The 24,708-nt window shown below is 37.8% G+C and overlaps 1 protein-coding gene across 6 annotated transcripts; it reads right to left on the bottom strand.

Annotated features, from left to right (window-relative positions):
- Nucleotides 1-10,185: 10,185 nt before the first annotated feature.
- On the bottom strand, nt 10,186-22,678 carry DTWD1 (DTW domain containing 1). Of its 6 annotated transcripts, none has more exons than XM_049812504.1 (6): nt 22,558-22,601; nt 20,349-20,403; nt 19,698-19,979; nt 18,487-18,630; nt 16,941-17,214; nt 10,186-12,643 (listed from the first exon to the last, which is right to left on the bottom strand). In XM_049812504.1, exons 2-6 carry the CDS (start codon nt 20,364-20,366, stop codon nt 12,414-12,416), a joined length of 948 nt encoding a protein of 315 aa, XP_049668461.1. In that variant the 5' UTR covers nt 20,367-20,403; nt 22,558-22,601; the 3' UTR covers nt 10,186-12,413. The 6 variants fall into 6 exon arrangements, with proteins under 6 accessions (XP_049668461.1, XP_049668459.1, XP_049668462.1 ...); XM_049812502.1 differs by lacking the exons at nt 20,349-20,403; nt 22,558-22,601 and adding exons at nt 20,788-20,948; nt 21,938-22,007; XM_049812505.1 differs by lacking the exon at nt 20,349-20,403 and having other exon boundaries at nt 22,558-22,678.
- Between the last annotated feature and the right edge of the window lie 2,030 nt (nt 22,679-24,708).

The following is a 24,708-nucleotide window of genomic DNA, read 5'->3' as shown; positions in this document are numbered from 1 at the left end:
GTTTAGAGAAGAGAAGAAAAAAATGTTTAAAAATGGCTGGAAAACAAGGTTTTCTCAAAGGCATATCTGAAAATCTGTTTGAAATGTGTGATTTTTATGCCAAGTGGGATGCTGAAGCTTTCAAAAAAAAAAAAAAAAAAAAAAATGCAATGCAATACTGAACTGTTGAACCATTGCCATATCAGCTTCACAGCTTGTTAAAGTAAACTTTAATGAGCTGAAGAATAATGCAGTCTGCCTTCCCAAACAAACTACATGGGAATTTACAGCAAATGAACTATTTATTTTGGGATTCTTTTAATGGACTTGGAACTGTTGTTTTGACTGATATGCTCTTTTAATATGTTCATATTTAGGCCATGATCAGACCTTTGCCAAATGTCATTTTTGGGTGGATATGGCACAGCATCTACAGCAGGAAGGAAACCTATGGAAATTGTTGGAAATTGCACTGAAGCTGGATTAGACCAAGCTATTGAAATGATAAAGGAGTCTAATTCTATCATTACCCTGGGTGAGAGTTCAGATATTTGTTGTTAAATTACTCAATAGTAGGCTTTTCAAGCTACCTTGAGTCTTGCATAATATTCTGCATATTTCACTGTTCGCTGTCACTTGAATCATGTCAAACTCTTGTTTCCATTTCTTCTGAATCTATCCAATTCATGCTTGTTACCCAAATATTAAAATTTTTAAATACCTCTTGTCTCCTTATATGTCACCTGTCTCACTGATGTTAGCAGTCATTCCTGCCTGGGCTTTGCCCATAAATACAGATCTCTACAATCATTCGTCAACCTCATGCCCAATCACCTCTGTTCATATGTATATGCTATGCTTCCTCAGAAGCTGGAGTTACCCGAGCTTTCCAACAGAGTGCCATTTTACTTCACTTTGAAATCTGTTCTGAAAGCCAAAGCCTGCCAAGTCATTTACTTGCAGACTACCTGAGTGCACGCTATTAAAGCATTGCCCACCTTCACCTTGACAAGTCTACTCTTCTGTCTTTGATGCTAGCTTTTATCCTTGATTTTAAGTGTTTCAGGGCACAGATTTTGCTTTCTTGTCTTTTGCAGATTAGTGCTAAGTATTAACTGTTATTTTAGTGATGTTCAAATATGCAAGAGACTTGAAAATTTGCACTATAGACATTAAAAATACAATATAAGCTAAGAAGGAGGTTATAACAAATGTTTGGTCACAAAATACAAGGCTGTATTACTCCTTTCCTATGTTTGCAGTGAAACCTTTTGTTCAGATGTATTAAAAAAGTACGTTTTTGGGACTCAGTGCCTACTTGTCACCAGTAAACCCATTTAATAGTGTCCTGGATGTATGTGGCATTAGTGAAAGCTGAATGCTTCCTGATGTATTGAATTACAACCATAATTAACGTTATAGTTCTAATGAAAGATGTTGATTAACCAGAAGTATCACACTTGATAATACATCTTGGCAGTACTACAGTCCTCATCCTTTTGTAATGGTACAGCATAGGCCAAAAGGGTTCACCAAGGTCCTAGACCTAAGACTACACTAATCTTAATTTCATCATGTTTATGCCACTTGTTATATCCTGGAATTTTGAGGCTTTACTATTGATGTATATTTCAGCTATGATGTAAGTCAGACCTGCTCTTTATGATTAGACCTTAATGAACAATGCCTCACTTTATATCTGTGAACTCTGCTGGGAGTTTTTCTCATCTTAAAAAAATAATGAAGGCCTCTAGCACAGAGCTGGGGACAGTGGAAATACAAAGAATTTGGGCACAAACCTTAAATGGATTTATTTTTTTTTAACCTTTGAATGGCCCTGGATTATAGCAAAGAAAAATGAGGTCAGTCACTGAAGTTACTTCACTGGGCCTCCCTCTTCATGTTAATTCTAATAAAATCCCTTGCTCTTCCTAAAAATGGGTAACCCAGCACTGCCAAGATTTATGCAGGGTAATCAGCTATTCAGTCTGAGATTTCTCTGAGAATAGGAAGCTTTGGCCAACATTCATTTTCAATTTGCAACAATAACAAAAAAAGTTTGTGTCATGATATTTTAGGAGAGTTTCATTCTGTAGGATAACTATACATGGAAAATATTAACGGAGATCAGGAAACATTCAGTTTTCACACATCCTATTTACAGGACAGCACAGCCACTGAGCTGAAATGTGCTAGCTAATCATTCTTTCATTATAACAAATTGCAAAACGTTATAGTATTTTATGAATGCATGTGAACAAGAGACTATGGTTCCAAATATGTAGGAGAAGATCCTTAAATAAAATAGGTTTTATGCACTGGATTGCCTGAAGCTATTGAACACTTGCTACATAGCTGGTTGATCTGTTTTGCACCTCCGCTGAAACCTGAGGTAAGGCCTAGGTCTTCTCCCCCACTAAGTTACAAGTGTTAGAAGCACTATATATACCTACAGTTGTAATCAAGCAGACTTCTCCAGCTGACCCGAGAATACAGTTGGCTTCTTTCAGATGCAGCTGCATGCAGTCCTTAGCCAAATGGATGGGTCATCATGATGAGGGGCCTCTGAAAGGAGAGGGATATGGAAAAAAAGAGAGAGAACTGCCAAAGTGCCTCCCCCAGCAAAGCAGGCTGCTGTAGAGGGTAATGTTAAGTCCTGTTGTTTTTGTATAGTCACATTAAAAAATCCAACAGAAAACACTCAAAGTCCTAGAAATTTGTTATTAGTCAAGATGTTTATATACTCTTCCCCTGAAGGTTAAAGAAATTACTTTTAAAAGGGTCAGAGGCTTTATTTGCAATAAAATAGTGAATTCCAAATAGAATGCTGCAGTGTTAAAAACACAGACACAAAAAAATCAATGTTCAGGGTGTTAATGATTTGTGGTTTTAATTTTCACTCACTTAATTGTCTCTTTTGGATTTTTTTTTTCTGTATAAGTCCTAAGTTTGTGAGGATGGCAAATCTTTCCTAATATATTCCACATTGCCTAAGTGAGGAAGGCCGTAACAGCTGTGATCATTTCTCTGGAGATGCATATGATCTGTAGTATCAGAAAAAACAGGCAAAAATGGCTCTATACTGCATCTAGGCCTTCTCCCCTCCTTCTGAGACTGCCAACTATTAAACCAGAGATTACGTAGGCCACTGACAGGTGGGGACCTGGTAATTTCAACAGCACCTTTTCAGATCTTTGTATCACCTTGCACTGGCCATATTTCTTTCAAATAACAGTTCTTCACTGCTTTATCTGGTTTAGAGCTGCTTTGCTTCACTGGACCCAGCTTAATGGATGGGAGTCAAACTATATGATTTTGTTCCAAGCAAATATGCAGGCGATAGCTCATAAAGGAAGGTTTATGAGCTAAATTTAGTACCATGGGATCTTGAATTTACTGTCTCTGAGAAGACTCCATGTCAAATGTTTTCAGCTGACAATCTTAAAAAGTTTCTGATTCGCTGTCCATCCTATAAACTCAGTCTGGAAAGGCAAGATGATGTATCTACTTTTCATAAATGTCTGAATTAAGTGGAGCTTCACTGCTGTAAATGAGGCTAATCCGCTTGCATTGTTTTATCTGGTGTTCTAAGTTTGTCGATGTTATCTTTGTATGCATTTTAGGAACTTAGCATGGAAAACAGATATTTCTGTGTTAGACTGCTTTTACTCCCCTCTTTACTCGAAGTAGACCTACTGCTGTCTTACACCTGGAGGCTGTTCTCCATGTAACAGTACACTAAATTCCTTTGGCTCATGCATCTCAGTCACTTGGAGGGCTCTTGCAGAAGATTATAGAAAAATGGCACAGGTGGAACATCCTTGCCCTCTCTGGTTGCCAGGTTCCTGGGAGGCATAGCCAGCCCTGTGGTTAGAAAGGAAAAAAAAAAAGAAAAAAAAAGGAAGGAATTGGTAGGCACACGGGTAAGTGTTTGGCAGAGGGTCACTGCTGCTTTTGTAGATGTCACATTTCACAAACCCATTAAAGTGTTACTTGAAGGATTCCAATGAGCATGAGGATAAGGGTGATCTAGGTGATACTGCTGGTGCTACAGCTCTAAACTAAGCCCCATTTCTTTATCAGCAGAAATATTCTAGAAACACACCATTCATGAGCACTCTGGCTAGAGGTTTTAGGAATTATTAGCAATTTTTAGAGCTGCGTTCTACCATTTTAAACCAAGCTGTGGAATCTCTTGGACTACTAAAATGTTAATTCCTGGACCTACAATGGACTGTGTATAAATGGAATGCTTCTTGAATGCAGAACCATGGAGCTGAGGAACTGAACAGAATAGAGATTGTAGATTTAGACCGTGAGTAGTGTTGAAATAAACCACATGCTATAATATAATGGATGTCATCCTCAGATTCCACATATGCGCTCTATTTAGCGACCTCACAAGGGCCTTGCATAAGACTGCCTCTTAAATCTTAGGAGTATTTATTTTTATGATATCTTACTCAGAGAATGCACAAAATTTTTTTAATAGTTTTCATTAGCACATGTAACTGCCAAGATTCGATTCTAGGTTTGAACACCAACAGATGGACCTAATTTTTTCATTCAGATGAAACAACAAACTGTCGTCGTTTATTGTATACTTGATTAATATGCTTTGGTGTTGTCTTGATAACTTGAAGCAGTGGCTTTTCCTTTCATAATAACACGTTTTGTAATATATTTCCTTTTTGTCTCAGATACAGGCTTGGCTCTGGTTATTGGTGCAAATGACACAGTAAACTCAACAGCACAGGAAGATCCCAATTCTATTATCACTAGCATGCCAATATTGGAACGCTGGAAAGCAAAAAAGGTACTAAAAACCAATGACAGAGTTCAGTACAGTGTTAGTTATGATATGTTAATTTCTCACCAGAAAAGTGCTGACATATAGAGAGATAAGCAAGAAATGTCTTTTCTAAACTGATGCCTCACAAGATGAATATACACAGGCACATGTTTAACTGAAAATGGCCACTGCCTATACAGAGAGGGCAGAACTGTGCAGGGGCCTACAAAAAGAAATCCTGGCTGCTTCCATAGGACCATCTGTATGTTGGAACAGCTACAGTATTGGACATTACCTTGCTTGCTTGAATCTACTGTGTTAGTTTTCATGGACTTCAAAAGATTCAAGATTTTTGTTTCTTACCCCATTGTATTTTTTCCATATATTCTCCTTTTAAAATAAGCAAAATCAGTTAGGCCATGCCTACTTTACACATTATTCTGCATTTAAGAATTTATCAGCATAGTTTCATTGGCAAATTCCCTGGCAGCTGCTTCAGGCATTGATTTTAAACCAGTTCCCCAGGTAAAGTAGGCCATATTCAAGGAAAAGAGGAAGCTTTTGGCGATGTAAAGGTTTCTATGTTATATTTTTTTGCTAACACAGTCATGATAGAAAAGAATGCAAGCATTTTTGTACTCTTAACTGACATAGGTATGCAGATTGAAGCCAATATTCTAAACAGACTCAGACTTGTGTGAGGTTAAAAGAGGAAGTAGCGTAATCCAACTGCTTCAAGTAGACTGAGGTGCTTTAAATGATGTTTCTGAAAATTGAAGCTGTATCAAGTTGCTTCCTTGTCTGCTGTAAATATGAAAAAAATTGATGCTGCAGCATTGATTCAGCCCAAAGGAAGCCTGTGAACAGAGAAAGCTAGATAGAATGTTTCTGTTGCATAGACCAAACACTAGAAAATGCAGGTTCAGGTCAGCTGGAATTCATGCTGCATTTGGCAAACAATTTAGTCATGAAACTGAAGCCCCAAAAATAATTCTTTAAAGAAATAAAAATTTATGATGATTTGAAATACATAACTTCTATTTAGCATTAGCAGCAACATTTGAAATGAAGTCTGTAGTTTCATCTTGAGCAAACTTTTTTGCTGGAACCCAAAGTACTGTTCTTCTGTAGAAAAGGCACAACGGATACTTTTTTTTTAGACTTACAAAGAGTCTGATTCTATTCAATTAATTAGTATCTGCCTCCAAAGCAAATAGTTTCAGCAATTGTACTAAAGCAGACCTTTAGAGTGTGAGGGTGGCATTCAAGTTTATAAACTTGAATATTATGGTTTATTAAAAAAACCAAAACCCAGGACTCACTGATTATATGAGACACTTCAAAATGGAGTGCATCCTAGGAATGCTTTTTATAATTCAATATTTAATTGAGTAGAAGTAAGGTTTTCCATATGGAAAGCAGCTAACTCATTGATGAAAGCCTCAAAAGTCCTAAAGTATGTTTAAAACCAGGACTTGTAGACATTAACAGATATAGACATTAATAAGACTAGTGATTATAGCCAATCATGGTTGCTAGCATGTCTGTTGAAGATTATACTGAGACATAAAACGTCACAAAAAATGAAAAATCCATGTTATTTAACTCACGGGCAACTTGTTTTATTAAAGTTACATGTTATTCCAGATCATATGCACAAAATGTATTCTCACAGAGTAAAGGCCAGGTCTTATCTCTTCGGTAGGACAGAAGATATACTATAAAATTTACAGTTACATTAATAGATTTACATGCTGTTGTTTGTAATAAAATTACATTGAAATAAATACTAGTATGAACTGAGGAATTTATAAACTAATTGCATATTATTAATAAACAAACCAAAACAGCAGAGAAATGCTAACTCTGGTTTGATTATTTTTTTTAATTCTCCAGTAATTAATCAAAAGACAGCAAAGAAAGCATCATGTTGATTATATATAACACTATTTTTCCATCATGGGTCACACATATGCGTGTTCACTGTAGGTGTTCATGCATGCAATTATTTGATGAAAACGTATTATCCTTAGTCCCAGGGTGGGTGTGCTCTTGCTGCTTTCTCCTCTTCTCTGCTAAACAAATGGTAGAGCGTGATCCATGGCATTTTCTCTGTGCAGGGGAGTCAGAATTTCTGTGTAGTTCAACACTCTCTGAATTTTTCTTTGCAGTTTTACTCTTAATTGTTTTGGAATAACCTGTTTACCCTTTTGGCCTCTTTTGGCATGCCCTGTTAAGCCTGGATGGATGTGCTTAATTTTTTTTTTTTTTTTCTTTACAAATTTAGTCCTGCAGTGCTGCTTGGAGATGCAAAGAAAGTGTGATACTTTCTGAGGTAAGAGTAGGGAACTACACTAGATTCATTAGCAGTTATATTCAGAATGGTGAAAAGGTATGAAATATTTGTTTTTTCAGTGTGTTGTTTGGAGGGATAATACAGCACATGTGCTGGATAGTGCATTCAAACTTAACAAATTAATTCCTAGTCAACTACTCATCTGTGTACATTAACAGGCTTAGCTATATGTCTGTATCTAATTAAAGTATACATTTGCTCTGTACATATAGCAGTTTATTCTTTAATTTTGTAAACTCTGATACCAAACTGATTTTCTTTGTCTTTATGTTCCCTAAGACAGAAACAGCGTAGGAGAAAATCTTTGGCTTGTGTCCTAATGCATTTATGGCTAGGAGGAAGGTATATATTCATTGATATTTACACATGTGCCCATACTTCTGTATAGCTCTTCCAACCCTGTTGGAAAATTTTACCACCAGAACCTTTGAAGTAACAATATTCAGCCTTTAGATTTCATGCTGAGTTCAACTGGCTTATGGGCCCAGCTTTATATGTACAGACACGTTATTCAGAGGCAGAAATTAACTTTACAGGTCAGGGAAGTGACGTGCACAGGATCACAGGTTGAATAGGACTCCATCTTGGGTATACTGGTATGGAGGATCCTCTTCTGTTCACTCTTCTTCTGTGCTATATTTCTAACCATCCTATTGCAACACCAGTGGTCTGAAAAGTCAGCAGTAAAATCATAATGGATTTGAATGTGATAACAGCACCAGTATTGCTGAAGCTAGACAAAAAATTCCATTTTCAGTGAGGTGAAAATACAAAGTCTATTTTGCATCAGAGAAGTAGTTCCCACCTCTTGCTGTGGGACTCAAGAGCTATTTGAATTTTTTTCTGGCAGGTAGCGGTGAAGAAACCACACAGCTATGAGTGTCTTTAATGTGATACATTACTTTCAAAATTCTACTGCATCTGATTTCTTTTCAGAATCCATAAAATGGCAGCAATGTGTTATCTTTCCCAACAAGTGAACAGGAAGAATGTTGTAAATTTTTCATATAAACACTTGCTTTGAATGTTGGTATTACTAAGTGTCACTAGTCAAAATCAACAATCTTACTAATGACAACATTGGAATTTTACTAGAATAATGTCTCTCAAGACAAGAGATAACAGTTCAGGAATTATGTTGAGTTGTTCAGTACCTTAATGGGTGACCTCATATTCTGGTGTCAATAGATCAGCGTCTTACTGCCACATGATCTTTTCATCTTAGTGGGAAAGCTTTCCTGTTTTAGCACTGCTGCAGTTACCATTTTGTGTCACAAAACAAGTTTGATGAATTCAGTTGATGCGCAGCTTTCTGGAGTACTTTGGTTAAGGGTACCTGGGAGTGTATTAACTGCGTTATAGTAAATTATGGGAAATTAATAGAAAGTCTGTCCGTTGCCCCCCCCCCCCCCCCTTTGTATTTTGGTATTTTTGAAGATAGGGATAGGTGGAATGGATTTTCACATCACACTACATTTTCTGTAAGCATGCTATGACCATCATTTAATGAAGACAGACTGATTTTTAAAGCATTCAGGCAAAATACTGAAACTCAGTGCAAGAGAAATGCAAGAACAGGTCACTACATTACTCTGCAATTGGGTCTCATGAAGCCTATGTGGAAAACCAGATGGACTCAAACTGAAAAAAAAAATAATAAAAAAAATTGCAAGCAGCAGTAGCAAAGGATTTAAATTAGGCGAGATTACAAATACTTTGGAAGGTTCTGCTGTAGATTCCAAGTTGCCATCTCTTTTCAATCTCAGTGTACCTTCACCCCATGCACTGACATGACCCTTTATTCAACCTAGGCTTGGATGACATTTATGCTACCTTCCAGGAAAGGAATTGTTTTTTGCAGCTCCCTCTCTTATTCATTTTGAGAAAAGGATTAAATACTCCCTCTGACCAAGCATACAGGCATGCTAAAGTGAAGCCACTTCACGCGCCTGGCCAAACAAAGAACAAAAATACCCACAATAAGCAAAAGCAGATGGCTTCAGTGGCAGGAAATGAATGAGCCAGACTGCAGGTAAAATGGTTCTCTGAACACATCATGGAGGTTTGTAATGACAGGTTCTTTGTTATCTGGGGCCTCCCCACAGGAGGCCAGATGTCTTCTGTTGTGAAAGGAGATAGATAGAGATGCTCTTCCTTTTCCTCCCCCTTTAACTTATGGCTGTTTAAGTTACTGCTAATGGAAGTAGAAGCCTGTTTTCCCCCTTGCTCTCTGATGTTTTTGGAAACAGAAGAGATAGTGAAGGGGTATTCTGATATGAAAGAAAAGGCCCAGAACTGGCCTTTACCTCCCCATGACCCTCATTTTAAAGAACAGGGAGGTCAGTGCTGCTAATTGCACTTGAAAGGATTAACCACTTGATTGCTTTCATTTGGTGGAAAAAAATTATTCAGTCTCAAAGCTGCAAAAATATATCAGCAGTATTGAGACATTTTCAGCATGAGGTGGATGACTTGGTTGGTTTGGCTTCTTATACCAGTACTGAAATTAAATAGAGGACTTAAAATATTTTTACAGAGGGGAGAGCAGGAGATGGGAAAGAAGGGGAAACTGTATCTCCTGCTCAGAGAGAAAAGTTTTGCATCCGAAGTGACAATAACCTCCTTCCTGCCTTCATAAAAGGTTATTGCAGGAATATCAACAGACCATAATTAATTACAGATATTAGATGTGCTTCTGTCACTTGGTATAAGAATGACTCTTGCATTACACTTAGGTTGCACTCAAAGAAAAAGAATCTGAACTTAATTCCTGGACACAGTGTTCCAGATATTAAAATCTTTTCTGTACATTGATTTCACCTGAGAATTAAAACTAATCTACTTCTGGAATAGATTCTTAATTCCCATTGTTCAAATAAAGTGAGGTACACAAAACTTAAATTTGGAAACCATTTTTAACCTTATGAAACTATTTTCCAAAAGTAACAAAGAACAGCTTATACAAGCTTTTATCTGACCTCTGCTTCTTAAATAAAAAAACATGTTTTCAGGGAAATGTGTCTTGGAAGTAACTCCCCCCCCCCCCCCCCTCGATTTTTCTCTCTGGTTCTTGTAAAACATTAGGTCAGTGGGTTCATTTTATTTTTGTTTGTTTAAAGTGGGTGAAAGTTTCCTTCTCGAGCTATTATACTTGTAATATTTTTTTTAAATCACACAATAATCTTTAAGAAATACAAGAACAGATGGAAATGTCAAAAGACTATCAAAATTCATACCAAAGGAAATAGCATTAATCATTGTAAAAAGCCCAAATAACCCCTCAATAGCAATAAGAACCAAATGAATAAGAAATGTGTTGCTTCAATAGCACTGAGACATTACTGCTGATTTTTCTCACTGCTTGGCACATGAACTCAATAAAAATGTATATTTAAAAATGATCTTTCTCATTCTGACTTTAAGCCTGTGTTTCTTGTGGTGCTGTTATAGTTCATGCACACTTCATGTGCACTCCTGTACCTTACCTAGCATTTCTTCTTGCAAATGTAGGAGATGTTTTGGTTGTCCACTGAAATGCATTTTCGTATGCGTTCACTTGTGCAAATAAGCATACAAATCTGAAGATAAGACTTGCAGAGAGATTTGTATCTTGTGTTTTAAGCACTATTAACTTTGACTTCAATATCTTAAAGCATTACAAATCATAGTACAAATCAGTTGTTTGAGCCTGTATGGACTGCTGAGTAAACGTAAAAAGATTTTCTTGAAGTATTTTTCAAGGCACTGTTTCTATGTTCACCAGGGTGTGAGAGTGCCCTCCTAGAGAGTATGCTACAGGTGATAATTTAGGCAGATTTTTTAAAGGAAAATATACAACAAAAACTTAAGAATTTTTGTTAAAAAAATAATCTATTATAATTTTTCAATCTGTGTCACTTTGACAAGATTTAGGTTTTTTTCTTAAGTAACACACTTCTGAGAATATTCAGAAATATTTACCCATCTTACATTGTACCTCTAGTGAAACAGTTTTTCTACCTTAAGACTATAATTTTTACAAACCTGAATTTTTCTGTGAAAACATCCTAGTATGCTAAGAATATATTTGTATAACTCTTGCTTGTAAAGATATAGCTTAGGTCTATTACCTCTGCTAGCATTAGCTGTACTGGTATAGCTTGGCAAAGTCACACTTGTATAATTACATTCACATGTGATGACTCTGCCAGCAGTGCTACACATACCAGCAAAAATTTCATCAGCATAGACAAAGTCTTATTTATGCTGTTCATATTTGCTTTATTACTGGAAAAGAAAAAACGCAGTAGATTCATAGTCTGCCTAATTTAAGGAAGTCTTGTCAGAAATGTTTTGGTTGGAACTACCATCTTGCCTATTTCTTCTCTCTGCAAATTGCTTTGTCTTAGGTCCTCCAAAAAGATCTACATTTTCAGACAACTCCTACAGTACAATGAGCCCTTTCTGCTGCTTAGAATACAAGTATGTGGCTTTTACAAAATTTTACTGTCTGTGATACACCGTAGTGACATTTGTTAAGTTAGTGTTCCCCAAAATAATAATGATTTTACATAATAATAATAAAATCTTAACTAAATTGATTTGTTTGAAGTCTAAAATTATCCAAGAAGTTGAGAATAATCTTAATATAACAGTATGTGAATGGTACTATAGACATCATGTAATGTATAATGAAGTTTAAAGAGGTTGCTCTTTTCTATTATTAGGACAATTTTCCAGAATTAATCTTGAAAGTACATAATTTAATTCTATTCACTTAACTAATGTGGTCTTTCATTTTGTGTTGGCGCACCTCCCCGCCCCACAAATTAAATACCATCCCAATAATTTCAGTAAGCTTTTGATGTCATGAAAGTGAAATCAGTATCACTCGGTAAAACACAAACAAAACACCTGAAACAAAGTATTAAAAATAATAGAAAGCTAGCATGTTAATTCCTTTTTATGGTTAGAGAGATCATTCCTTATGGCAAGAGGGGCCAAGTCCTATCCCCACCTCAGGAAATACTCTCACTGTGATGAGCATATCAGGTCTCTGGGTTCAAACACAGCAATATTTAGCAAAGCATAACTGTTTTCAGTAAGTAATTCTAATCAGACTGCTCATCTGAGTTCTACAACCTCAAGTGTGCAGGACATGAAGTCTGCAGCTTACTTTTGGACAAACACTGTAGCCATTATTAAGAGTACAATCTATTTCCAGATTTCAGTTAGATTAAAATAGTTATGTTTGTGCAGGTTATCGTTACAAAAGAAACAATAAAATGTACTGTACAGACAGACATCTTACTCTTTTCCTGCACAACACTTGGCATTTTTAATCAATGTGTACATAAATGAAAAGAAAAAAAGCAGATTATCATATTGTCCTTTGTAATTCTCTTTCAAAATCTCCTGATGATAGTCCACAAGGAAATAATAAATTGCTTCTATTGTGGAAAGGTATGTATCTGGCTTTCCCTTCTGATGACGCCAGAAGCAAGTTTTCCTTGTCTTCAACTCAATTTGCAGCAATCCTGTCAAGAAAAAACAGATGACATAGATTAGACAATGTGGATTGGTGGATGGGATACCAAACAAGTCTTTAGTTTTGTTTTCTGACTTTGCTGCTAGCCTGTTAGATGCCTGCATGCAAATAATTTCTCTTCCTGTACCTCCTTTTTTTTACTCGTAAAATGGAGGCAATAATTTTATCCTCCTTTGTGGACCACTTTGAAATTTGATGAAAAAGCGCTGTAAGTTCTAGGTTACAATCCTCATATTTGCAATTAAAACTTATAGGTTATGCCTTCATTTGTACAGCCTCACAGCCCTCAGTAAATTGCAGGGTGTCTTCAGATGCGAAGAGTGAAACCCATATCTACAAAGACTCAGCAGTGTTCATAACATGATTAATAAACTTCATCTTTTGTAAAGCTAATACCTTTCAAGTGTAAAACAGAATCCCTTAGACTGTTAGTTTTGCTGAACTGAGGAATATTTGCTAAGATTTATGCTTGTTAAGTAACTGAAATATCACTGGGATTACTCAGGAGTAAGTACGACAGAATCTGGTCATTAATTTTATTAGAAACTAAAAGCATTCCCACTTGAGATGAAAGAAAAGAAATTTGGTCTCTATATGGCACATGAAAATCTTTTATCTACTATAGTCTCTGTAACTGTTTTATTATTCAGATGAATTTTAAACATGTATCTTGTTTTTTATGTTCCTTAAGATGCACAAACTACTCAAAATGAAAACCACCTTCATGTGTAATCACTTTGTAAACAGGATGGACAGTAGGACTATAAAGTATAGTGTATATACCTGTCAACAACTAGGATCAAGTTGTAAAATTATCTTTTTCTAAATGTGAAAATTGGATAATAAGTGTGTGTCATGGGATGGTTTAGTACAAGTAATTACAATATGGTTTAAGAATTGCTTGGAAGTTATGGACAGAGAAGTTTGGACAGAGAAGATTCAGTAAGGTCCAAATTCAGGAGTGCAAACTGGCTTATAGACAAGCATTTGTAATTCCATACTTTTAACCTTCAAACTATGTTTAATTCTTTCTAGTGTAACTGCAAGATGGATTTAGTTGTTTACTTTGCAGTTAGCAATATATGGTATCTTGCATAGTAAAAGAGACCTCTTCTACAGCATTATTTAAAAAACTGAACAGGAGATTCCATCACTGAATTTCAATTTTATTGCTGGCATTTTGGAACCAAAAATTCAAAATTACATAGTCTATTACCTCTAATAATCTCATACATGTGTATTCAAAATAGTAATCGGAAACGGCATTAAGCTTGTTTCCCTCAAGAGGTTTCAATACTTGAATTCTCAGCCCTAACCAAAGTGAAAACTTTCATCAAATTCAGTGATATTTCCACCCTAACAGCAGTGAACTAAATTTAGGGGACGATTCCTCCACTGTCAACTCCCACCTCTGTGGTTTGAATATGAACAAAAGTTCATTGAAGGGATCACCACTGACACTACTGAGCTTACCACAAATGCAGGATCAGTTAATTGCAAACACAGAATTTTAGGAGTTTTTTAATAAAAAAAATTAGAGGGGGTTAAGGGTTACGGTTTACTGAGCATGTTTCTATCATCTGTACTGTATCTATATGCATACAACGAAACGCAATATTTTATTACAAATACTGATTGTTCATATGAAAGCCTAAAATACTAAGGAAATCAATATGTTGGTTTTGCTTTTTTAGCATCCACATACTTTGAGCTCATTAGAAATAAATGTTTCTGTGAATCTGAGATCAAGAAAAGTGGAAATACAGCTACATTTAAATCTGCCTAGGTAATGTAACCAACTTTCCCTTACAAAAGTTATTCTGTGTATGTGTCTTACGGCAGACAATACCTTTCAGAGAGATCTCCCGCCTTTCCTTAAAGCCTCTGTTTTTTTTCCTGATATGCTACATCCTATTATCACAGCACAGTCCCTGTGTTCCTTCCACTATAATAATCAAATGCTCAGACCTGTAGGATCCTATATTAATCATGTTTGGTCACTGATGTTACATCTAGAGATGCTAAGTTCTTATCAACAAGATGCAAGTTGTAAAGTTTACACACAGGCTGAAGCCTGTTGCTTACTCTGAGCCTTCCATTGCCTCTTCATCCCTGTAGTTTGTATAGTGAACTGGGACATCCACTAAGCTAATAAAGTAAGACATTTGGCTAATACAAAGTGGATCAAACTTACAGGAAAAAATACCAAAGCAATTTGTTTCTTTAACCACCATCTTGATGCTGACAATAAGCTTCATCACTCATATGAAAAAGTAATCACTAACATTAGATGCAACTGTTTCCTTTCTAATCTAGTGATCCCTTTTAATGAAGTAATCAATCCTAGACATTACCAACTTTCAAATATTTCCTGTCTTTAACACAAGTGATTTAGTTTTGCTTTCTAAAGATGTATTACACCACTTTTCCAAGAAGATATAGAAGTACTTTTTTGTCCAAGTTTTCTTGGCTTTTTTTTTTTAAGATTGATGTACTCATTTGCTTTCTCTTGCAGTACAATTAGCTAGATTTACTCTCTATATAAATGCAGGCTCACAAAACACAAGGCTTTTCTTTACATTTTCTTGGCTTTATTAATGTTTCCATCCTGAATAAGTACAGCAATTACTTTTTAGTTGCAATTATGAACACTCCTTTTTGAACTTTAATATATGAGGAATATTTTGTTGGATGATGACTTCATTTGTAGTTGAACTGAAAAATGACAACAATTCTCTATTTTTTTCATGTGTGTACAACACAAAAATTCCATCGGTTTATGCCTAAGGAAGCTCTCCCCCATTTATCCTGCAAGTCAAAACTGCAATCTTTAAAAGGAGTATTAATGCAACTTACATCTGCTATGACGGGCGCTAAGGAAAGCAATGAATGTATGGGTTGTGCACACTTATACCTGCTGTACAGTGGGTAACATTCTCCCCTGGGTGTGGATAAGAGTGACTTGCATGACACCAGTCACACCTTACAGCAATCCTGAAAGGTGCTCAGGGAAGCAGAATACAGCTGGAACAGAGATGAAGTTCCAGAAAAGAGGGAACAGTCCACCAGATCAGCATTCACATGAGGTAACTGGAAATCATTCTTTAAGAGCTCCAGAGTAACACCAATCATTAATTTTTTAATGATATACTGCATAAGCTTCCATGGAAATCTTCAGATCCCCTGGCTGCCTGTTACTTTTCTTAAATTCATCCTTTTAAAATAAGTTCCATATGCTTTACAGTAACTTGCAACATGCAATTACTCTAATCTTTACAGTAATACTTCAATTTATTTGATAGAGTATGTTTTGTGTTAAACTAAATACTTAGTAACAGGATTTTAATTAGCCAATACATTATACTAACATGTGGGATTCTTTAATAAACTGACTAGATAGATACCAAGGCAACATTCATCTTGCATGTAAGAAGTCTGTGAAATTCCCTGTAGGGCCCAGTGCAAAGGAGGCATAAGTAAGCAGTTATATGTAGTACATATAAACTTGATAAGCTGCGTCCCTTTCACTAATGAAATTATTTTCAAATTCCTATTTATTTCAAAGGAAATGGAAAGCTGTTGCTAAATTGTTTTATCTTTTATGGTATTATTTAGAATACTTAAACGTAAACTTCTTGTAATGAACCTAAGACAAAAAACCTTTGCAGAATTACAAGTGTTTGCTTTCAGAGATGGGAAGGCGTGGAGGGCAAGGAGGCACTCCCCTTTTGTCTTGAAATTAGTGAGGTCACTGAAACGACCATGAAACAAACAACTTTACTAGAAAAAGAAACCAAGCCATGACATATTTGTGCTGAATCTCCTAGATCCCTCATTCACCTTCTAGTGGCCTGTCTGCTACTAGCATGTACAAAAATGGTCCCCTGTGTCTCCTGAAAAAACAGATAGCCACCTGCAAAGGAAATCTTTCTGGCTTCCTTCAGAGGTCATTCGAACTACTGTTCTATTGTCTGACATGACAGCTTCCATTCTGTGAGATTGAGGAAATTTATTCCAATAGAGACATGAGAGAAATAAACGTAAATGCTTTATTAATAGTAGTCTTACCATTTTGCAAAACACATTATATGACATGACAAGTAATGGAGTCTTTGGCTCGGGAAGTCTTCTACAGCACTGAAATAGGCTGTTGAATCTTTCATGTATACTCAAGATATAGGATTACGTATACACTTATATCATGCTCAGGTCTGTTATATAGACATAGGTCTCCCTTAATCATTCCTGTAGCTATAACATCTCAATATCAACTTTTTTTTTTTTACCTTGAAGTCGTTCATCAGTTATTATTTTGTTAGTTTGATTCCAGGTACTGTCAATAAATATTATTTTCTTCAGTCTAGTGCCTTCACTCCCGTTGCTTGAGATGCATTCATTTAGATTTTTTTCTTCTTTAGGTTCTATTTTTGCTTGCTTAAGGCATGGCTCTCCGGAACAGTCATTGTCGTTATCACAAATGCTTTTCTTGGTGTACTTTTGGAGATGGAAAGCAATATCTTTTACTGAAACTGAATCAGGGCCAGGAAATATAAGCGCTATCTAAATGAAGAAAAGAAAGATATCTGACTGTCAACAGAATCTAATAAAACACCAGGAATTGTTTCATTAAAAACCAGAAATTTTCTATCCCCTCCCACAACCATGTTAAGTCAGGACATGACAAAAAAGCATTTCTTAAAAAATATTCTATTGTCTAATAGGATAAAAGACTATGTCAAAATAATGAATAAAGACACTTTATTAGAGATCTTTAATTAAATGTCACCTCCACACCTCTACTACTAACTCTAATAATTCTGTAAAAAAAACTTTTTTCAGCTAAGACAATGGTGTCAGCCCTGAGGAAGTTCAGATTTCACTTGTCATTGCAGTATATGGGGCAGGAAGGCCATAAAGAATAGTTTCTAATTTTGTTCACAAATTTTAGACCAGAAGAAATACTCTCTTCTGCCCTTGCATCTACTGCAGGTCCCATGAATATCTTAAATGAAAAAGACCAGTGATGGCCCTATTTAGTATTTTTTCAGTATCTTATCGCAGCATTCAGGATCTGTGACTTGGAAAGCCTGGACAATACAAAGTCACTACAATCTCTTCCCACTTTTGCCTGCCTTCCCTGTTCCTCTTTCTGCTTTTTTCAGCTTCCTGCCTCTTTGCCAACTATGCTTTCCTTGATGGCTCATTTCCTGAAGAAAATAACATCTCTATCAGATATGTATATTATCTTCTTCTTCATGTAGTCAAACAATAATAAAAAGTGTTAATTATGACATCAAATGTGTAAATATTAGATTTCAGATTAATCACATCATTTAAATGAGCATATAAATTGAAGGCTTTTTCAGGCTCTGTGCTGACTGTGATAGACAATAGTTGCATTTTAGTAGGTTTTCTCTTTAACAGCAAAATTTAAAATTTTAAGTTTAAATACTGCAGCTGCTGAATACGATGAGCACAACACCGAACTGTTTAACTTGCTGTATGTTGAATACTTTCATATGTTTTGGCAAAATATTTCTTACAGTACACAATGAATCCAATTATCCATTATCTGTGGTGCTGAATATAGGAAATTCAGGGTGGTTAGATGGTGCTACAGGTTTTCTAAACTTTGGAGGACGGTCCATAATCACTGTATATTTGTAGGCCCAAGCTCTGAGAAAGTGCAAGATGGAGTGGAGTGGATTAATAGAATAATGCTTTCCTCCCACTCCCTCCCAGCAGAGTGCAGTACCACTGCAGGAGGAAGTACAGCAGATACCTCTGCATCTCTCCAGCACAAAGCCGAGCTATCTATATAGAATTTCTTACTTCATGTCTTTTTTCTTCATATTCTGGAATGCAAGGGTATTTATAAATTGTAACATCATCAGGTGCCAAGAGCTTAGCGTGCACAGCAGTGCTTTTGCCATCTGTTTCATTTGGATGTTTAATAATGTCAATCTTCAAAGGTAACTACAGTAAGAAAGAAAAAAAAAGGAAACAAGCACTATTTATGATCATATATACGGGTACAAAAATTTATGCAAAATCCAGGAGAAATCCCCCTGGGTATGTAATTAAGACGCATTTGACAATTTTTTAAATAGGTTTAGAACTAAATTAGAGACAGGTGACAAGAAGCACCTGTTACATTCTTTCAGTTCATATAAATACCCAAGTATGCAATGAACGCAATTGGGAATGCTGCAGTAGTAGTGTGGTAAAAAACTCTAGAAATAGTATCAGTAAAATAAATAAGATGTGGTCTTAATTTGAGCAATATAATGGTCCTAAATATGAATACTAATATGTATTAGGAATTTACTCTGTTGCAAAAATAGCCAGTTCGATGAAAATACACCTAAATACACTAGGTCAAATTTCTAAAGTACTTCTAAAGTATTTTCATGATGCTTTCAAATTACAGAGTGTCTTCAAATTGCATTTTAGTTCCTAGGTGATTTTGCAAAACGTCTTACTCCTCTTTGATGGTTTCTCTAAATATTTTAGCTGAAAGGCATTACGCTTTTTATTCTTTATTTATATTTTAAGAGTGGTTATCTGAATTATACAGCCATGACGTTTAAGAATGCCTTTTAGCTCACACTTACTTTATGTAAAATTCATTCTTGGTTATAGACAAATCATATTTTTTGTTCACAATATACTCTGTTCTGGCCAGAATTCTTAGAAACTGAAGAATGAAGTTAATAGCACTGCAAAGAAACTTTTAAAAACTAAGTGAAAACATATCATTTGCTTGAGAAGCTGAGTGACTTCAGCTTATCTTCTCATCTAGTACATACATAAATGTTTATGTGAGGACTGAAACACTGTCAGTGTTTGTATGTGTAATTCCTCAAGTAAGAGCAATAATTTTATCTAACTATAGTTTATTCATACTTATAGCGGTGTTAAAGATGAACATCCGTAAAGAATGTTTCAGAAAGGAAATTGTCACAGACAGACTGTTTGCTCCCTGTCCCCAGTAACTAAAAGGCACAAGAATATTATACAAAAAATCCATAAGAAATATTAACCTTCACAGTCGGAATTTCTTTGGTAGGGACAGTTTCAACAGGAACAAAGCATGTATAACAATAAAACATCCTTGAACTACTGCATCGGGGGCATTTTGATCTCCCGCTCTTTTTTGCTTTTTCAAGCACTTCCTGCGATGCTAACTGTAATTGTTGAAGTGGGTTATCTTGAAACGATGATGGAGTCTGCAACTCTAGACTTTCCAAACATTCAGGATTTCTTTTTGGTCCTTGAGAGTTTTCTTCATTTAAAAGCGGAGATGAATTTAAAGACATGGTTAGCTGAAACAGACAATATGTTGTAGCTGTCAAGTAGAAATCCAACATACTATGAACTAATTTATTGGATGCGATTCTGTATGATCCTATTTAGCAAAACGATACTCATTAAAGAAGGTATTTCCTGTAACAGAAAGAATAATAAAATCATCTGATTCAGTTATAGCACAAAGAACTCCAAATAGATTTCACGAGAGCATGAGATAAACAGCTAGGAAGAACTTGAGATCTGTATCCTTAATGCATGCTTATGCACATTCATAATTTTATTAAGATAAGTTATCCCACTCAACTCGTGCAGAATTATATTTTTTTTCTATTGGTAGGATCAGTGTCTAAAAGCTTGTGAGAACACTGGTAGACACTATTTACCTGGATGAGCAGTCCCATTAGTCCTCACCATGACTACTGACAATGAATTAAACGTCTACAAGACAAATCCATAAGAGAAAAAGTCAATTGTACAAATTTAGATCTCCATCCTGAAATTTATTGTGTGTGGGCAAACGAAACTACCTGAATGAAATCCCTGTTGACAGAACTTTGTGAGATAAAAGAAGTCTTCCAGGAACAAGGCTTGAGGCTGAAAAATTAGTCTCAAGAACTAAAACACAGCTTTGGTGCTCCATAGACAAGATAGTTAGTGCTGACCTAGTCTAGACTCACTCTGCAAGCTTGGATTTATTTAGTAACATTGATGGATTTTTTTTCAGGTTTTCTTCAGGACACACATCTCACGCTCTGCAGCTGGCATAAAATTTTCACTGTGTAGTCTGGGTAACATATCAGAAACATGACTGTATGTCCATACCTGAACCAGACAGAATTTGTATTGCTGTGTGCAGAGGTTCATGTTCACAGTGACAGTTTTAGTGAAACCCTTCTGACTAGATCACTCAGGGTCTTCAAAGCAGCCCACAGTCAGGAGCCTCACAGCCTGCAGTAGTCATAAACTGCCCTTTGCACTCTGTGCTGCATCATTTAAAATGAAAAAAAGTCATTCTCAGTATTTACTTTCAGCTAATTTAGGTTTACTTTTTCATGTCAGGGATCACACTTGTGAAATGATGTAACAAAACAGTCACGTTTAACAAAACCAAACAAACAATAATTCCTGAGATGTGATCCAAAATTAAGTGTTTAAATAAGACCAAGTGCAATTTAATTGAAAAATAACAAAAACAAAACACTCTGCTAACTTTCCAATAAAAATTTAAAATTGATCCCAGAAAAAGTAGTTGTTATTTTCTGGTAAAATTAAATACTCATGCATGCTATGATACCTTCCCTTTCCCTGCTGGCAGGCTCTAACTTTGGAAAGGTCAGGGATGTCCATTCAAATAAACACAAAATCAAATATCTATATAAATTTTATAGTGCAATTTACTTTTAAATATCTCCGAGATAAAAGCAAATGCAGCCAACATCTGAGACTAACCCGTACTATTATCAAGTCTCCTCAAGCAGCAGAGAGGGCGAGAGAGAGGCCCTGTAATTTGACATGCATTCCCAGCCTGCAAACTGACTCTTTTTAGTATAATGTCTTATGGCACTGTGGTGTTCAACTATGACACCGCAAAGCACTTTCGTTATTGATACTGACAAGAGATACGCTGCTCCAACGGCACAGGAAAACCTTTGTCGTCTCAAAATAATAGCTGTCCACCAAGTTACAGCAGTATACTTATAGTATACTTTTAAAAAAAAAAGCAATAGCGTTTACACGACTTGTAAGATCCAAATCTCGACTCAAGACATAAAATTTTAAGACCGTAAATAGCAACTCCATCTATACCTAACTGAAAACCCCAGATAAATCACTGCCGCTGGAGGGTACCCTCCACATTCCAACTGCCCTTCTAAGACAACTTAAAACCTCAGTTCAGGACTTGGGAGTTTTGTGTAAATTTCATGAAGTGCCAGAAAGCACGGCCATCTCGGTTACGGCCGCGGGAGCTCACCAATGCCTGCTGCGCGATGGGGCTGCAGCCCGCTTCGGCCTCAGCCCGCTTCGGCCTCAGCCCGCGGCGGTAACCGCTCCCCAGGAGGCAGCCGACCGCCGCCGCCAGCCAGGGGGAGGGCGCGCTGCGGCACTTGACGGGACCGGGCCTTTCTGTGGCGAGGAAGTCCCGGGGCAGCATAAAGCAGGCCGCAGGGAACGCAGCGGAGCTCTGCGGGGCACAGGCCGCTGCTGCTGTGGTGTCTCACGGCAAACCACTGCGCAGTTCTGCTCTCGCGGCCTGACTGAACGGCGCCCGCCACCGCAGGGACGCCAAGGCCTCTGAGGGCAGAAAGCCGCCGCCTACCGCGGGCCGGCCTAGCCGGCGGCCACGGCGGCGGTCTAGGGCCGCCCCCCCCCCCCCACCCCACCGCCGAGAGAGCTGCCAGGCCGCCCCGCGCACGGCCCCGAGGCCCCGCCAGCCCCGTCGCGGCCGCCTGGGCCTCTCGCGGGCCGCGGGGCTGCCCCGGCGATGGGCTGCCTCCTCTCTCCTTCCCCCGACCCCCGTGGCCTCGACGCCCTCGCGGTGGGGCGAGGAGCTCCGCACCGCACCGCACCGCTCCGCTCCGTTCCGTTCCTCACCCGCTCCCTCGGCTCCAGCCCCTTCGCGGGCCGGCGCTCGCCGCAGAGGGCCGCCCGGCTCTTCCACGGCCCTCACAGGCCCCGGAACGAAAGTGTCGGGCTCGGCCGCCGCGGGGAGGAGAGGGCCGGAAGAGTGTGCCCGGGAGGGTGCTTTTCGGCGCGGCGCGGTTGCTAGGGGCACTTGGTGACGGCACGCGCGGGCGCGATGGCAGCGCGTGCCGCCCAAGGGCCGCGTGGCAGCCCCACGCCACAGACTGACTGACTGACTGACTGACTGGGCGGGCCTGAGGGCCCTTCTCCGTGGCGGCGTGTCCTCCTCCCCTTCTCCCTTTCCTCTCCCTCAGCTCGGCTGCGGCCCGGGGTCACCCCCCGGTAGAGGAGGACAGCTCGGAGCAGCCTGAGTCAGGGTGTGGCTCCTAACGGGTCGTCTCTATCGCTGGATTTTGTGTTTAGCTGAGGGCCTCCCGCCCCGAACCGGCTTTTCCACGTTTTGTGTCACAAAAACCCGACCAGAAATCACATGCTGTTACCTGTGGGGAAGAAACCCGCCCTTTCCAGCGGGTTTCCCTTCCAGGTTTTACTAGCCCCTGGGAAAGATCTGCGACCCTTTACTCTCCCTGCGATGGGAGGTGGTGCCGTCCTGTGGGGTCTGTCCGCTCGGTAGAAGTACCTGGAAACCGTTGTGGTGGGAGGCTGAAGGTTTTGTTTCACTCCCTAGTTAACTCCAGGAAAGCTAGATCGGTTAGATGTTTTATTTTTTTATTTTTTTTCCCCACCTGGTTGTTCCCCCCCACCCCCCGGTAGTATGCTTACTGCACGCTTAGGGTCAAGTCCCAAGTGGTGGAAGAATTGTGTTGCTGTATTCCTCTCTTGTTTTGCATCTCTCTTTACATAAGGACATGGGACCTTTTCTGTGGAATTCCTTGGCCTGGTTGAGGATGCTGCTCCACAGTAGCATTTACCCAATATTCAGTGTTCAGTAACTGCATTTTTAGGTTGAAGTGACTAAACTGAAGCAGTAATTTTGGTATAGAGGATATTTCTCCCAACTCAGTGAAATAAAGTCTGTCATATATTAGTCATAATAGCCTTAGGGGAAAAAGTTGACATTGTAGGCAGATTTTATGCCAAACTTTGATCTCAGTTACACCCCAAAAACCTCACTGACTTCAGTGTGGTATTACATTCAGTAGCAGAGTATTTCTACCAGCATTCTGTTATTACTTGTTTTGGTTTGGCTTGATCCGTTTTTTGTGCTAGCAGTTCGTAATACATTGCAGTAGTAGGAAAAAATGGCTACATTTCACCATCCGTATTTTTTTTCTCTCCTTACGCTGTGACAATACGTCTTGATGTGCAGTAGTCAATCATGTTGAAATAACAAAGTGTTTATTGGACGCAAAGAAGAATTTTGTAATAGTTTATAGAATTTTTTCTTAATTATGGTAGGTTTTACTAAGTGTACCATGTCTTACTTTGTTTGAGTGATTTCTTGGGGTGCTTAATCTAGAACGTGTTGTTTGGGAATGAACAGAGCCTGCTCATTTTTTAAAAGCAGGCTCTGAAATCTGAATTACTCCTTTGTACACTTTTATTCTATTGTTATTTGCACAAAAGCTGTGATATTAACAAAACCATTTTTAGGAATAGTTGCTATAACATTTGTGTTTGGAGGTTCTTAATTCACAATTTACTAAAAAGATAATTTTTTTCAAAGCAGTATTTCTCACACTTGGTTTCTGCTCATATGTAACCATGTAAAGTTTGAGTTCTTAATTATACTGAACTCAGAAGATACCAGTTGATTGATTTCAGTAAGAGTTCTTCTAATCTGCAACCCTCGCGTTTCTTCCAACTTCTAAACAAAAACTGAATCTGTAAGAACAGAGCCAATTTGCGTGGTGATTGGACATTCACTTCAGTATGTATTAGTATGTCGATAATAATAGTACAAATATTTCATGTGGAGGTACTGAGAAGAAAATGGAAGTTCTGCCTTTATGATTAAATGTCCTTGCATATCTTTCACATCTTTAGCATGTTTCTCAACATCTAAGAATGTGTAGTATTCTTCTGTTGCTAATGTATGTTATTTTAGGGGTTTTTTAAGGCATTCTGGTGAGAACAATTCTTACTGTATGCCGGCAGAAA

Source organism: Accipiter gentilis, chromosome 10 (assembly GCF_929443795.1).
Source record: "Accipiter gentilis chromosome 10, bAccGen1.1, whole genome shotgun sequence".
NCBI classification, from domain to species: Eukaryota; Metazoa; Chordata; class Aves; order Accipitriformes; family Accipitridae; genus Astur; species Astur gentilis.
The sequence above is the reverse complement of the archived record's forward strand: the minus strand, read 5'-3'. Positions and strand labels throughout refer to the sequence as shown.